At 39.2% G+C, this 16,890-nt stretch overlaps 1 protein-coding gene across 6 annotated transcripts in view; it reads right to left on the minus strand.

The window, feature by feature from the left end:
* TTC13 (tetratricopeptide repeat domain 13) overlaps nt 1–16,890 on the minus strand; it is a 70,849-nt gene that overhangs the window by 26,306 nt on the left and 27,653 nt on the right. For 4 of the 6 annotated variants that reach the window (XM_058669336.1, XM_058669338.1, XM_058669335.1 and 1 more), the window contains exons 6-12: nt 15,500–15,592; nt 10,586–10,702; nt 9,298–9,408; nt 4,734–4,816; nt 4,198–4,339; nt 2,459–2,633; nt 581–737 (exon numbers count right to left, since the gene is read on the minus strand). In XM_058669336.1, coding sequence (XP_058525319.1) covers nt 581–737; nt 2,459–2,633; nt 4,198–4,339; nt 4,734–4,816; nt 9,298–9,408; nt 10,586–10,702; nt 15,500–15,592 — 878 coding nt within the window. The remainder of the gene's footprint in view (nt 1–580; nt 738–2,458; nt 2,634–4,197; nt 4,340–4,733; nt 4,817–9,297; nt 9,409–10,585; nt 10,703–15,499; nt 15,593–16,890) is intronic. The other 2 variants (XM_058669339.1, XM_058669337.1) reach the window with 1 other exon arrangement.

Consider the following 16,890-nt stretch of genomic DNA (forward strand, 5'->3'; position numbering starts at 1 on the left):
ATGTTTCTAATGGTTGCAATAGCCAGGGCTGGGCCAGGCCCAGGCCAAGAGCCCAGAACTCAAGGCAGGTTTCCTACAGAGGTGGCAGGGACTCAAGCACTTGAATCATCATCTGTTGCCTCCCATGGTGTGCATTAACTGGTAACTGAATCAGAAGTGAAGCCAGGACTCAAAGCAGGCATCCTAATTGCTGCACTTAACGCTCACAGCTGGCTTTACACATTAGTACATCTGTTTTTTCCATGTTATAGCAATAGTCACCTAGCCGTATAATCTCAAACTGTGAAAATGCTAAGTAAGTTGTTTTAAAAGTAACACAGTAAACGCATATCAAAGACTGCCAATAAGTGTAGGTACATTTGAAGTTGGAAAGTTGCTCAAAATTAGCAAGGTAGGTCAGTAAAGAAAGAGTGGTAACATCCAAAGTAAGTTTCAAGGTACTTTATATATTGAAAGCAATATTTGTAGACATATAAATGTTAAAAACAAATGAATCAGAAACCAGGGTAGAGAAATATTATGAACTTATAACTCAGTTTTAAAAAAGAAAAAAGAAACCATCCTCATTGAAAGTGCTTACTTTATGTGGGGTTGCAGCCCTGGCTGCTCTTCATAGTCTTCTATGAGGAAGGGCAGATTTTTAGCCCAGTGGTCCTTAAAGCTTCCAGGCAGATCTGTGTCAATGTTATATTCTGTAAGGGGGGTATCCAGGTGTGCGTGAAGATAGCGAGAATACTCTGTAGAGAAGACATGAGATCTGACAGACCCAAACACTGCTAAAGAGACAGGCTTATCACTAGCTGTCACACACATACTTTGAAGCAAACTGCTATTCAAACACAAGAATTCTAAAAGCAGATACAAAATTTTAGGTAGCCATTATTATTATGATTATATAGTAACAGGGGTAACTTGTCACAACCTGACTCAGTAGGGTCAAATGAAACCCATTTAATCTGGGGTCTACTTTGATTACACTTTAATCACATTCTTATGAACAAATATAAGATCTCAGTTTTTCTCTCTCTTTGTTGTTGTTGTGTTACTTTGTTTTGTTTTGAATCCCAGAATTCTGAGAATTCAATTTCAGTGTCCTGAAGCCAGGTCCTCTGTCTACTTAGAGGATTGGTATATAATTTCACCCACTCATTCAAGGTTGGGTATCTTTATAGGCATAGTGTAGAAAAACACCAGGACAAGGAGTGCCTACCCTCCTCCTACAAAACCAAAAACAGGGTTTTTAAAACAAACAAAAAAAAACCAGAAAGAGAAATATGGTCATTGAAAGAGCAATTGTACCCAGCAGATAGCTCCTAGCTACCTGAGTATTGAATACTTAAAATAAGATTATGGGGACTGAGAAATCAAATATTGCTTTATCTGAATTCAAAAGCTAGCATTTCATATAATTATTAGAAAACCAGTATATTTTGAGAATTTGCCTGTATGAATCTACTCTTCAGTTGTAAATTTTAAGAAGCCTAAATTCAAATCAAGAATTTCCAGTGGTAGCTCTAACATCCAAATTGAGGTTCACTGTAAGTGTTAAGTATAAGAATTCAATACAGGGCCCGGCACAGTGGCCTAGGGGCTAAAATCCTTGCCTTGAATGCACCAGGATCCCATATGGGCGCCGGTTCTAATCCTGGCAGCTCCTCTTCCCATCTAGCTCCCTGCTGTGGCCTGGGAAAGCAGTAGAGGATGGCCCAAAGCCTTGGGACCCTGCACCTGCGTGGGAGACCCGGAAGAGGTTCCTGGTTCCCGGCTTTGGATTGGCGCAGCACCAGCCGTTGCGGTCACTTGGGGAGTGAATCATTGGACGGAAGATCTTCCTCTCTGTCTCTCCTCTCTATATATCTGACTTTGTAATTAAAAAAAAAAAGAATTCAATACAAAAAATATAAAATATCTAATGAATGATACTTCCTCCTACCTATTTTTTTACTTTTTAAATTTGGTATCACAAATTTAAAGCTGTTTACACAGTTTGCGATTATTTTTTCTGTTGGGCAGTCATGGTAGCAAGGGCTAATGAGAAAAATTAAAAATCCTGAAGCTTTAGACAGAAAACAAATATACCTTTATGTATGTTAGAGAAAAGTTAAGAGTATGACTAATACAAGGGTAAGAGTGTACCTTCTTCCTTACTTCAGTTTCATTTAATAAAAGTAAATGAACATTCTGATATGAATGACTGACAGGTTAAAGATGGGGTTAAAAATGTGGGTTTACTGATTCAAAAAATATTTAATTTTAGAAAAGTAAAGAAAAAAGAGTAAGAACTGGTAGGAAAAACCTCAGAAGACATGGATTTTGTCTAGTACAGACAACAAGCAGTGATTGTGCACAAGTTCCATGGTTTTTCTGGGACTTTACGAAAGAGACAAAGCAGTCAACCAATGAGATCTCTACAGCTCTGAGCATGAACACCTACCAGTTCAGCAATATTCTGACTTACCTCGGAGGTATTTCACTTTCAGATACTCTGGGCTAGCCTTCTGGCCTGGGAGAGGATCATTTAACATAACTTTCGTTTGTGCTTTTATCCCTTCATAAAACTGTCCCATTGCAACATGGCTGAGTCCTTTCATGTACTGGCACACTTCATTATACGGCTCTAGCTGTAGACACCGCTGGAGCATTGAAGGACAAAATGCTGCATTAGTATCAAGATCGTTTTTTTTTTTTAAAAAAAACATATATTTTTATTGCATTTCCTTTTTTAAAAAAAAACTAATTACATTGCATTATGTGATACATTTTTTTATGCACTGGGATTCCCCCAGCCCCTCCCAAAACCCTCCCCCCATGGTGGATTGCTCCACCTTGTTGCATTTCCATAGTTCAAATTCAGTTGACATTCTTTCATTGGAGGTATTTACCAAGCATAAAGTCCAGCATCTTATTGTCCTGGTAAGTTCAATGGTTTCTTGGTGAGACCATCTCTGGTCTGAAGGTAGAGCCGGCAGAGTATCATTCCAATCAATTAAAAGTCCCAACATAATATTTCCAACCATTTACAACATTATGGCATTAATTGACATGGTATTGATTAACCAATGTGTTAATAGGAAAATGCAGGTTCTCAACCACAACCTGTGACTTCTTCATAGACATTTCAATTTTGGTTTACATTCAACCGTGTTCTATACACCTTAAAATGGCTTAGATTGCTATTCAGCTGTCTCATGCCTATTTTAATAGTCTTTAGCAGTTTATAGCATAGAAGCATGATTTCGCTGAACCTGGCTGTTTTTCGGGTGGTCTAACTCTATAATTCTAACAGGATATATGTCAACAGTTTAGGTGAGCATGTTTAGGAGGGGTGTGCAGAGAAATCTTCCATACCCCAGTGAGGAGTAACTAATCTTTGTGTCCCACCCAGTGAGGTATAAGTGCATCCCCGCTGACCGTTTCCTGTCTGGTTCTAAGCTTTCCTTGTTGTTCTCTGTCTATCTATTCTCGTTTCGTTTGTTTGTTTGTTTGTTTATTTGTTTTGAGGGGTTTCTGGAGCGCTCCTGATGGTTATTATGAGAGTGGGTGGGGACCCAAAGTTGGAAACAGGCAAGGACCAGAGAAAGCTCCTCTCCCTAGTCCCGAAGGAAGTTTACTGTTCTTCTGTTTCTGTGGACCGCTCAGGTATCCTGGTTTCAACATCGTTTTTTAAAAAAAAAAACAATTATCTGAAAGGTGAGGAGAAGAGGGAGACATACAGATAGAGATCTCCCAGCTGGTGGTTATTTCCCCAGATGCCCACTATGGTCAGGGTTGGGCCAAACTGACAGCAGCTAAGTACTTCAACTAGGTCCCCAAAACGGGCACCACAGATCCAAAGGAGCTCATTTACAGGAAGGTGGATTTGACAGTGGAGCTGGGAGTCAACCTCAGTCACTCCAACATGGGATACAGCATTCCAAACAGCATCTTAATCACAAGCCCAAAACAACTACCCTTCACTAGGGTTCAATAAAGTGTTGAAATGCTTTACTCTTGAATCTGGAATTAGAAATTTTCCTCCCAGGTTTGATCATGCCAAGTTTATGCTCTGTAAATCAGCTTACAGGACAAAGCAATGAGACTTCCCTGTTTTTGCTGAAGTACACAGAGTGCACCTGGCCACCATTCTATATTTACTTCACTAAACTCTGTTGAAGAATAACAAGCACTAATCACAATGCTCCATGCTTAGAGACTCACCTTGAAGTTCTTAAGGGCTTCCTGTAGGCTGCCATGGTGATACAGCATCATTCCCCGTAACTGCAGGGTCTGTACATGATTTTGATTGAGCAACAGTGCCTTTTGAAAGCTCTCAGTGGCTGCTTCAAAATTGCCCAGTTCTCTAGGTATTTAAAAAGAGTTATGAACACACAAACACACAGAATAGATGTTGTAATAAGCACACAGAATTAGCCATCATCAGAATTATGGCCCAGTCACATTTTGGGTCTAAGATCCTTAAACGAATACAGTCAGCTATTCTTTTTCTTACTTCACCACTTTGTAGCTACAAAGCATTTCACACTTTACAGTCCATTCACTGCTTCTACATCTTAGCAGATCACAGCATGATCACCTCCTGACAATGCATGGGAAAAATTCACTTATGAATTTCCAAAGACAAATGTTCCTTCCCCACGGGCCTGCCCCAAATCATTATGTCCCTCACCTAAGGCCTGCCCAAAATCATTATGTCCCTTAACTATAGGCTTGCCCAAAATCATTACGTCCCTTACCTATAGGCCTGCCCCAGACTTTTATATGCATCAATGAAGTCAACTTTCTGCTTCAAAGCTTCTTTGAAGGATTCAATGGCTTCCTGTAAAGAACATGGAGAAAATATTTCATTTGCAGAACTGCAAGCTGTATCTTACTTAAATCATTAAAGAATCTAAATAAATACTATACATGGTCTCTGACAGATTTTCTTTTATACGGGGGGCACTAAAAAAAGGAGAGGTAGAAAATGCAACAAACTCTCAGGAGGGTTTAATTTCATGCATTGAACAAATGCACTACTATGAAACTAAGTCTTCCAAGTTTTTCCCTTATGAGAAAATAATTTTCCATTTTTATCTACTTTATTAGGCCTTTGACTAGTAATAATAGCACTTTCATATTATTTCCTTAATGAACCCAAATATAACCCAAATATATCCCTAACAGCTGTTTAAGAGAATTCAAAATCTTTAGAACTAGTAGCATTTAAAAAAAGCCAAAGAGAAGACTGAGCATTAAAAAAGGCAAACAGATCCTATGCTGACTATCTGAAAGAGTCCAATACCCACACAATAACACAAAATAAAACAAAAAATATAAGAGTGGGACATTCAGGGCACAACCTCTGCCAGTTAACACCAGGGCTGCAATTAAGGAAGTGAGAATCACCACAAGTACTGCCCATTGGGGCATCACCTTGGAAAATGCCTGGTGTACTGGGTCACTGCTTGCAACTCCCTCCCTTTCTGTGAAAACAATGAATAAAACGTTACACTTGATTAAGGAGAAACAACATGGGCTTATTAAACCATTGCTGGATGACCTTTTCACTATAACTGTTGATTATAATAAAAAAAATTATGAAGACAGTTTACATATTTGCCAAGAAAATGATATAAGTTATTGAGGTTAAGTCCTATAAAGTATCACAGTCTCTAATAGCTTTAATGAAAAATATTTTTTTAGATAACTCAGATCTGTTCAGATAATACACAGGTGAGAACCACTAATGATGTCCTATGCCTTGCACATGGTAGGCACTCAATAAATATTTAATGTTTTGGTGAGTACACAAAATAGTTTCACAAAAGTAATACAACCTTAATCCTTTTTCAAAAAGTCTTTCATGTCGTGCATCTTGGTCTTCCCTGGGCAGTCAGCAGGGCAAGAGAAGCTGGCTTTCAAACTCTTTCAAGTCAACCACGGGGACTACAACCTACTTATCAAAGATTCTTACTGCATGTTGACTGTTTGATGGACAGATGGAAATGGTGAATTTTAACATTTAGGAAACATTAAAGACCACTCTTAATTAGGCTTCCTGCTACGGTATAGCCTTGTTCATTCAGAATTTTCACAATGATATTTTTAATTCAACAAACATGTATTGAGCGCTACTATGTGCTAGGGACAGCATGAGGTACAGGGGATACAGATGAGCAAATCATTATCTCTGTCCTCTCAGAAGGTGCAGTCTAGTTAGAAAGCCAATTCCATTACCAAGTTATTAGAATACAAATTAAGAGCTACAATGGAGAGACAGTAGGCCTTTGGGAAAAAGAGAAAGAAAACACTGAGTCTGGGTAGGGCAGGTGTGTTACCAGGACAGGCTTCAGAGAGGAAGGAATGATTGACTTGGGTCTTGGAGAGTAACAAGGAATTAGACACAGAAAGAGGGAATCTGGGACAAGGGAAATAACACAGGGCACTGGGAAATGGTGGTTAATCTGGTGTGGCCCAGGTGCAGGCTGAGTAGGTGGGAAATGTCGAGAGACCAGACTAATCTGGCAAACTGAGGCCGGAAGGGAAGGGCTACCTGGGCTGAGCTGTACAGCCTGGACAGTGCCACGAGTCTGCAGATGCCAGGGCTTCAGGCAGGCACCCAACAGCCTCAGGAAACACATTTTCTAGAGAAGATTACTGCTAACAATAACAGAGAAGGCTGACTAGGGCCATAAAGGGACTGGAAACAGAAAGCCCAATTAGAAGGGTGTTGCAGTAGTCTAGGCAAGAGATAATGAAAGCTCAAACTGGGAGAGTGTCTCTGAGGGGAGATAAGAAGAGTCCATTTCGGGAAGCATCTTTAAAAGCAAACTAAGACAGATTTTGGCGGCCTACTGGGAATGGGGGATAAGGAAGAAAGGGTAGGAAGCTTTAAGCTATAGAGCCTGGGGAGATGGTGAGAGCGTTAACCAACACAAGGAAGGTAAGCAGGAAGAACAGCTGCGGGTGGGGAGGGGGAGGGCACGGGGGTGTGAGTCCAGTTGGGGCCGTGTTAAGTCTGCAGTGTTTGTGGACATCTGGGTGGAGATGCCCAGGAGGCATCTGCTGCCCACTCCACTTACAGCATGCTTGGACGCCACAGTTCTTCAAAGTCTGATTTCTCTTCAGCTTTTAAGTCTTTGGTTTCAGAGTTCCTGTCTAATCACTTCACAGCTCTCTACCTCATTCTGCCAAAGAGGGGACATAGCAGAATCAAGATCTCAAGCCAATGGGAACAAAGAAACTACGTTCGAATGAATCAATCTCTCAGAGTGTGAACTGGTTCTGAATTCATTTGCTTAGCAAATGCAATCATTACCATCTTCAGTTACCATCTTTCTTTCTAGCTGATGGGCAACCATCACTCTGGGGCTGTTCGCTATGACTAAGAGACACTCTTAGATAACAACCCATTCCTCCCTCACACTATCTGATTGAAATGAGTGCTCACAATATACAGTTTTTCACATATGTTCACAATATAAATGAAACACAAGGAATTCAATAAACAAGTTTCTGTTGTTATTTCCCTTTAAAAAATCCAAAATGTCTTACTCAGTCATAGAATTGAGCAATTGTGAAGTTTGTTCAGTAATGTTACTGAATACACTTTTTAACATAGTATACCAATAGTAGAGAAGCAGCAACCATCCTCCTAATTAATTTCTAAGTTGCTATAATTTAGTCTCTCTACTAGAGACTTTTAAGATATTAAAAATAGCTCAAACTCAATGGTTCATTTAGCATTTTGTCTCTATGACTGACAAAAGAAAACAGAAATACTGGAATTATTTCCTTTCCATTCACTAATTCAGTTATCTTACACAGACTGAGTTTTCTAATCTGCATAATGGGGAGCACCCGCTATTTCTTTTCTGACTGATGTTGTAGGGATAAATGAGACAACATATACCATTCCAACATCCTCAAACAGCAGACCCATGAAAATGCAAAGGAAAAGTTTCTATCTGTTAAACCTTTTATGCTGTACTTTTGGACTTGGTGGAAAGAGGACCAGATAACCTGGTAAGACTGGCTCACTGAGCAGATACTAATGTTCAGACTATAACAGCACTACTTCCAGGCTGTATCACGTACAACTGGGACACACAAAGCTAAATTCTTGTTCTTACCCCATTTGTAGGCAGTGCCTCCTTTAAAGAACCCTGCCACATTCCCACAACTTAAATTTACAGTTAAAAAAAAAAACCCGTGAAATCATTTTTGCTTGTTTACTCTGAAAAATATGTTTAACTTCTTCATGGGTTGGTGTTTTTTGTGTCTTGAATCCTTTTTTCTCCTCCATGAGATACTGAAGGGAAAAGGTGCAGGATAACAATACTGTGGTTCTAAATGTTTCTATCACAGGTGATGATGAAGAAAGGTAAGAGGAACAGAGCGTGATGCCAACCTGGCAAAGCCCATCCAGGAGCTAACTGCAGGCTCTAAGAAACCACTCTCCGAGCCTTCAAGGATACTCTGAAGGCAGCAGGACTCGTAGCTTCAGAGCTACCCGCCACACTCTAACAAAACAGAAGGGAGGTGTCTGAGGCAGACATTGCAAAATCCTTTTTTACAGCTTTTAGCAGGGTGAGAGGACTTCTGGCTTGTTTGTTTGTTTTAAGATCTAAAACTTAGGATAAATTTCTTGCAGGCAAAAACATCTACAATAACTACCGGATTCCTGTAGGGCTTTCATAGTCCTTTTCATATGCCGTACTTTATTTAACCCTCATAATCACATCAAAAGGCAGACAGTGGATTCTTTCTATTCTATGGCAATGAAGTACAAAGACTTCAGATGACTTGTCCAGCAGATCAAAAAAAAAAAGTCAAAGCAAGAGCTCAAACTTAGAGATAACATTAGATATTTTACATTTTCCTCAAGTCTAGAATTCACAGCTCCTCTGGCATGAAACGTCTCACTCAAGACGCCCAGTACTGTATTCTGACAGCCACACTTTCCTTAAGCCAGCGCTGCCAGCTCCAAGCTGCAGGAGCTTCCTCAAGCTTTTCTCCTTGGCCTCAAGGCTCTCCCTTCACAACGGAAACCCTGTAACTACTACCTCCTAGTTCCTGCCAACTATCCTTCCTCCCTCTCATTAACCTTTGCTCTTTTCCTTTTCTGTATTCCCCTTCTTCAAGAACCAAGCAAATAGTAGGAGCTCAACAAACGGGCAAGTTCCGAGTTCTTTCCAATGTACAGCAGTATTTTAAATTTGTGAGAGTTCATTTTAAAACACGTCAAACTCAGTTCCTCCCACCCACAAAAGAGAAGCAGGACCATCACACTGTACGGACATCCCACAACACTTTCACCTTCAAAAGTCCTCTGTGAAAGAAAGTTAAACCTTTGTATAGCATAGCTATGGGCTGGTTTCTGTTCAGTTCTAAGGACTGCTGAAAGTCTTCGTGGGCTGTTGCATAGTCCTACAAAAAGCAGAATGGGGGAGAATAAAATAATATCCATTAGATTTTTGAACATGTTCTATTTGTGGCTGGTAGAGGAAATAAAAAATGCCATTCACCTTGTACCTTTACTTGGCTTTAAAAAAACACTGTGTGACTGTAAACATTAGCTGAATGCTTATATTATCTGTTGAACTAGCTTTGCTTACAAAATTGATTGTAAGAGAACTCACAAAGGACTAATTTAACCATTCTGTCTCAGCTACAAAAAAAAAGTTTCAAATACTTTCCAAGTGATAACCTGTTACAAAACTTCTGGTAGGAGCATTTTATTATCTAGGATACATCTGCAATAATTATGCCATACACCAACCTTAAAATGTGCTATCAGTTGAGGCTTTTTTTTTCAGATATCTTCTTTTGCAATGGCAAATTGTTATTAAAAGTACTACAGGGCTCAGCACAGTAGCTACTGGCTAAAGTCCTCACCTTGCATGTGCTGGGATGCCATAGGGGCACCAGTTCCATTCCCAGCAGCCCCGCTTCCCATCCAGTTCCCTGCTTGTGGCCTGGGAAGGCAATCGAGGACGGCCCAAAGCTTTGGGACCCTGCACGTGCATGAGAGACCCAGAAGAGCTCCTGACTTCTGGCTTCGGATTGGCAAAGCACCTGCCGTTGCGGTCACTTGGGGAGTCAATCATCAGATGGAAGATCTTCCTCTCTCTCTCTCCTCCTCTCTGTATATCTGACTTTACTATAAACTAAAAATCTTTAAAAGTACTACAATCCCAACATTGTGGCAATCATAAATAAAACATAAAGAATACTCTTGTCAGGTTTGGGTTACTTACATGCAGAAGTTACAGTGTGAAAAATCATGCTAGTTTAGATTATGGTTTCTGGGTTCAAAGAAATTCAGATTGTGCCTCTAAGTTTAATTAACATCCCTGTTTCCCTCTGCTGACATTAAAAAAAAAAAAAAAACCTGAAGTAGATGTTATGAACCAAATTGTCTCTCTCACTCTCTCCTTAATTTCAATTAAAGACAACACTTTTACAACCATATTGTATGCTTAAAACATGCCTAACAGCCCCAATTCAAATTTATCAAGTAATAAGTAGCTTTCTGTGGCTAAGGCAAAAGCAAAAATCTTTATCATCATGTAAAGAAATGTTCCCAGAAAAAAAAAATATTCACCTCTGATATGAAGTACAGGGTCCCACGGTGTCTGTAGAGCCGTGCTGAAGGCTGAAGCTGAATAGCTTTAGTGAGATCATTCACTGCTTCATTAATTCGTCCTAGAGGGGATAGGATCTAAAAACCCAAAACACATAATTAGGAAAAATTATAACACTGAAATCTAAAATTACCTTAAAAAATTTTTTATATCCCACCTCACCACACTCTACTCATAAAATTACTCATTCAGCAGGCTGCAAAAATGCTTGACAACCCTCCTCCCTACTTTGCAAAGGGGTTCAAAGTCAAACAGCTGAAGAGCCATTAATCTTTGCTCGGTTAGGGGGAGACCGACAAGGAAGACTGCAATGCTCGTCTTTTCATTGTCTTACATTCCTATTACATAGATACTTTGCCTAAAATGTGATCTTTCTATTTCTTGACCCATATTTCAGCTTTCAAATCACATTTTGTCATAAAGATATCAAAGTCAGTCTGAAAGACAACTGAACCATTACAAAAATCACTAAACACAGATTCCTTGCTGGGTTTCAGCTGTCTGCTCCTTAGTAGTAAAATCTGACTGGTAATTTCTAAGATTCCAAGCACTCTTTAAATCCTTGCATGTGAACAACCTCAACTTATCAGGATGACTTGTAAAGTAGGAGAGAAAAGATCTAAAGGTATGTTTGGAAAAGTTTATTTGGAAGAGCAATCAGCTGTTTTCAAGAAACATGACAATACAGAAGACTATTTACAGTGCAAAAGTAAAACCAAAAAGATAGAAAAATCCAACATGGTTCCAATATTCATGCAATCAAACACAAACATTTTATCCCGAACAAATTTCCTTAGAGCTTAAATACTTATAAAAATATTTCTTTTAAATACAGGTCATTTTTATCAAGTTTTACTGATTTCCTCTACCACATGAGCTTAAAACCAATGAGAGAGGATTCAGACATGCCCATCACCAATAGTAAGAACGAAAGCTCTGAAAAAGAAAGAAATGGAATGTACTCCTGAAAATTCAGAGTACAGTGAAACTCTACACGGCAATCCTTTTGCATGTTAAAGGAAAAAAAGAATACAGTGGACTAGGGTTATATTCTAAAAGCAAAAACATCCCTATCTAGTTTATTAGCCCCTAAATTAGCCAATCCTAGTTCAATAATCTATATGCACAATTAGGTTAAATTATTTTCAATAAACACAGACTTTCAGAAGAAAGATTCCTCATAAAACAACCTCTGATATATACAAATGGTACACTATGATGCTGCAAATCTAAAGAGGAATGTCAAAAGTCACTATATATATATATATATATTTTTTAAAGATTTTATTATTATTGGAAAGCCAGATATACAGAGAGGAGGAGAGACAGAGAGGAAGATCTTCCATCTGATGTTTCACTACCCAAGTGAGCCGCAACGGGCCGATGCGCGCCAATCCGAAGCTGGGAACCTGGAACCTCTTCCGGGTCTCCCACACGGGTGCAGTGTCCCAATGCATTGGGCCGTCCTCGACTGCTTTCCCAGGCCACAAGCAGGGAGCTGGATGGGAAGTGGAGCTGCTGGGATTAGAACCGGCACCCATATGGGATCCCGGGGCTTTCAAGGTGAGGACTTTAGCCGCTAGGCCACGCCGCCGGGCTCTCACTATATATTTTTAAAACAGAAAATCTAGTTACCAGTATCACATTATTAGATACAAATTGGGTTTTTATTACATATGTAAATTCCAAAAACCTGTTAAATAAATCCCACCCAAGTCTACCTAATTAAATCCATGATTTATCATGACATTTTAACATAACACTAGGGAAATGGAGGGAAAAAACATCAGCATCTTATCTCTCTGATAAGGGGAGAACCAGGAAAGAGTAAAGAATAAATGAGTTGGGGTCTAGTATGGTAGCCTAGTGGCTGAAGTCCTCGACTTGCATCCTCTGGGATCCCAATTGGGTACCAGTTCATGTCCTGGCTGTTTCATTTCGCATCCAGCTCCCTGCTTGTAGAAAGCAGTAGAGGAAGGCCCAAAGCCTTGGGATCCTGACCCATGTAGGAGACCCAGAAGAAGCTCCTGGCTCCTGGCTTCTGATTTGCTCAGTTCCACACATAGAGGTCACTTGGGGAGTGAGTCAGCGGACGGAAGATCTTTCTGTCTCTCCTTCTCTCTGTAAAACTGATTTTGCAATAAAAAAAAAAAATCTTAAAAAAAGAGATTTACCCACAATTTCATTCTCTACTTATACTCACATTTGAATGTATTCTCACGCTTTCCTTCCTATTCTTATTTGTACACTTTTTTTATGCCACTGCTTTGAGTCTTATCTCATGCAAGGGCAAAGATCTGAATAAAAATAAGAAATGCATTCTCATAACAGTATGAGCAAATGGCCACCACATGAACCAACAAACTAGCCACTACACACAAATAGTAGTCTGTGTAGCGATTAAAAAAAATTATGGTCATATAATCCTTGAATTATGATCCAAAATAAATAAGAGGAAAGGAACTATATCATTAATGAAGAAAGATTTCATCCCTAAAATTCAAATTTGCAACAAAACACAAAATTCATTTTCAGACTGAACTAAAACACACCTTATAATTTTGAGAGCAACAACAACAACAAAAACATAAATACTTTTTTTGTTTCTTTTTTTTAGTTACCAAGCATTAGAACTTCCTTTTCTCACTAATTTTCTCTCTCTCACAAAAAAGTAATTTTTGGTCAATGCATCCTATTTCGTAAGAAACAATCTAAATACAGGTGAGCTACATTTCTGCACATATTACATGCAATCTTTATAAAATTTGTCCACTTTGATATACTCCTGTGCAGCTTTGGAATCTACAAGGCTTCTGACCAAACAAATCTCACACTTGAGAGTGAGGATATTAATAGTGCTGCAACGATGCCTGATGTCTGGCATTTAACCAAATATACCATCCAAGCACCCTTCATCTTGACCATTAGGAATAACAGAAGAATATTCAGGTTGCTAACATCACTCATAGCTTCTGGTGTTGATTTTATTTACACAGGGAAGTACCCAACCACATGTTGGTCCAACACTCTTCCCAGCTGTTCAGGTGTCAGCTAATCTACTTCACCTGCTTGGGCAGCCTCCTACTTCTTGGCTAAAGGCTAGGTTTTGTTTACAGTGTTCACTGTAGTTTGGAAGCGCTGAACCTTCAATCCAAGTTTACTTATATACATTGAGCCATCTTTTGTTCCTGTTCAAATACTACTAGAACAATTATGTCTCTTTAGTCTGTGAATTAATACCTGGATAGATGTTCAAGTAGCCCAGATATGAAGCTGTTGCTTTTAGTTCATGTTCTAGGGGCCCAGTGTTAACACTGACTAATCTGAATGAGCAGTAACAAGCTTGCTTTTTTCACCATGCATAAGAACCCTAACCACTGACAAGCTCTCTCTGATAAGGTTTCAGAGCTCTGTTGAATCTTGATATCTACACCAGAAAACCAACAACTAAAGCCGGGAGACAGCTATACCAGCCAACAACACTGAATGGACTGCCTCCACATGGACTGCATCACAGCAAACACACCAGTCATCCTGAGAGTATAATTGCCAAGAAATTCTGTAAGCATCAAACTTTCACTGGAACCCCAGCACAGCATTATAACAGTGCCAAGTAACAAATACAGATTTGCTTTGATGTGTCCACTGCAGAAAGATCTGTATGTGGCCCTTATCCCAGTCCAGGTACCGCTCCTCTGATTCTACAATTAGCCTGTCTGTATTTCTGGTCAATAATTGTATCTCTTGGGGCCAGTGTTGCAGTACAGTCGGTTAACCCACAGCCTGCAATACTGCAGCATCTGAGAAGTGAGCCAGCAGATGACGATATCTCTTTCTGCCTCTCCCTCTCACTGTCACTCTGCCTTTTGAGTAAAATAGGATTAAGCCTTTCATTTAAAAAGGAAAAGCATGTACAACTCTTAGGGCATTAAGCTTGACCATAACCAATTTCTTCTTGACTCAGGTATTTTCCCCCTTTCTCTCCTGAAAGAAGGCAGGGCCACCTGATCCCAGTCTGGACCCTTGTCTTGCCACTGGAACAATGTGGTGGTGGTAGCAGCCAAAAGTGTTTCGGTTTTTTGTTTGTTTGTTTGTTTTTAACTCAACTACAAAATCACCCTGAATCAGATGAGTAACAATTAAGTTTTATTCAGACTGAACATATTAACACACATGAAACAGTCTATTACTTTAAGAAATGATATAAAGAACACATCTCATTTGCAAGCATTAAAAGCCCTGCCCTTTGCACACATTTGCTCCAAAAAAATATTCTTTATTGTGTCCCCAAGAGTTTACAGGCTCTGGTCTCTCCTCAGGCTAGACAAACAGTCCCTACACTCCTGCTTCTCTTCCTGCAGAGGCACTGCCCCTGGACGTGTGCTGGAGTAAGCATCCTTGTGGCATTTTTACCACATTTCCTTTCTGTCTCCACTTCAAATCTCAAGTTCTTTATGGCCTGGTTATAATCATCCTGATCTGATCTTTGTAGATGGGTCTATCTCTGAATAATGAAATACATTGTTAAGTGCCCAGAGACATACGTCAGCTGAACAAACACGTGTGAGGGCTATAAATCTGTTTGATTATCCTTTGAAGTTTTACAAAGGTACAATATATTTTTTTCAATGAATAGCATTCATCACAACTGCATACTTCAATGCTAAAAATCACAATCATATGTCAGAGCAGGAGTATTTCTTAGTCCAGTTCTCTGGTAATTTCACCCCGCTTACAGGCATTAGTTACCTATGTAGGAAAACAAAGTTGCTATAAGGGAGTGTCAAAATTCACAAGCAATAGTATAATAGGAAAAAAAGTCAAAATGTCAACCAATCCATTAATGACAGAGGGAAAAAGAAAACCACACTCACTTCAGCCCGCTGCTCAAATACCTCTGGACGGTCAGGTTCCAAGGTAATTACTCGGCTCAGTTCAAACAGAGCAAGTTCAGCATTCTTAATGTCCTTGAAAAGGCATTAGCTTAGTATGAGACATACTGCGACTCAAAACCAGGCAGACAAGATTTTCTAAAATAAAATTAATAATTTAGTAATGACAGAATCAACAGCTTAGAAATTACTATAGACTTTGCTCTGTTTAAGAGATGTGCCAAGTTAAGTAAGTCATGACACTACAATTAACTAACTCAGTCAAGGCTGGCTCCCATGGGACCTGGCTACCTATCACAAGTTCCACACATGACAGGGTATTCTCTAGAGGGATTCTGTTTAAATACGAAATCAACAGATTTCAAGGGATGGGCACATGGATCTCGGTAGGCAGAAAGATGCTTGCTGACTGGTTGCGATGGAGGAACAGAAATGGACCAAGTTGGTATCCAGTACATTGACAGCCTGTGCATCTCTTTAAGATGATTAGGTAAGCTACTTTTACATTAAAACTGCATGTGCAATCTTTTTTTATTAAAAACATATAAACAAATATCATGTTAAAATACATAAAATTCTGAAAGGTGAGAATTTAGAAGAAGCTGCTTAGCTCTGAATGCTACTTGAGCAACTTCAACCTTGGTCATTTTGGAGGCCATGAATGCAACACTGCTTCTGTGAGTCAGGTCCTCATTATCCCTAACTGTAAGTGTGATTTAGAAGACTTTAAACATCACATAACATTTCTCCACCAAGCTGGTACCAGCTAAGTATGGTATTACATTTTAACATCTTTACTAAATTTAACTGAAGTATTTTAATAAGGATATTAAAGACTTTAATCTTTTTAGTAAAAGTTATAAACTCATACTTCTCTCTCACAAGCACAACTGTGTATGAATATTTTAGTATATAAGGCAACAGAAAAAGTTATGCAGTTTTTGAGTAAAAATTTAGAGAGCTGAATTTGAGATCATTTCATGATTTACTATATAATCTCAGGGAGGTCTGCACTTTCACAGCACAGTGTCTTTACATAGGTGTTAGTATTATGGTAGCCTTCCTTGGAGAAATAAAGAAAATCATTTGATGACAGCTACAGTTACACTTATCCACAAAAAGTACAAAATAAAACAAATAGAAACAAATGTCGCACACTAGAGAGACTCTCTCGCTCTTTTATTCAACCTTTGACATTTATAAAAAGAACTCAAAATCTCACACTCACTGGACTGTGCAAACCTAGTCTCCGGTTTTTTTGTCAATGAATACTTCTTAGGAATGCAGACAAGCCTCATGCTTTTCTTAGTGTATATCCAGTGCTTCAATACTGACTTCAGAAAACCTGGGCAGAAAACCCAGTCCACCCCCTC

Source organism: Ochotona princeps, chromosome 10, assembly GCF_030435755.1.
Source record: "Ochotona princeps isolate mOchPri1 chromosome 10, mOchPri1.hap1, whole genome shotgun sequence".
NCBI classification, from domain to species: Eukaryota; Metazoa; Chordata; class Mammalia; order Lagomorpha; family Ochotonidae; genus Ochotona; species Ochotona princeps.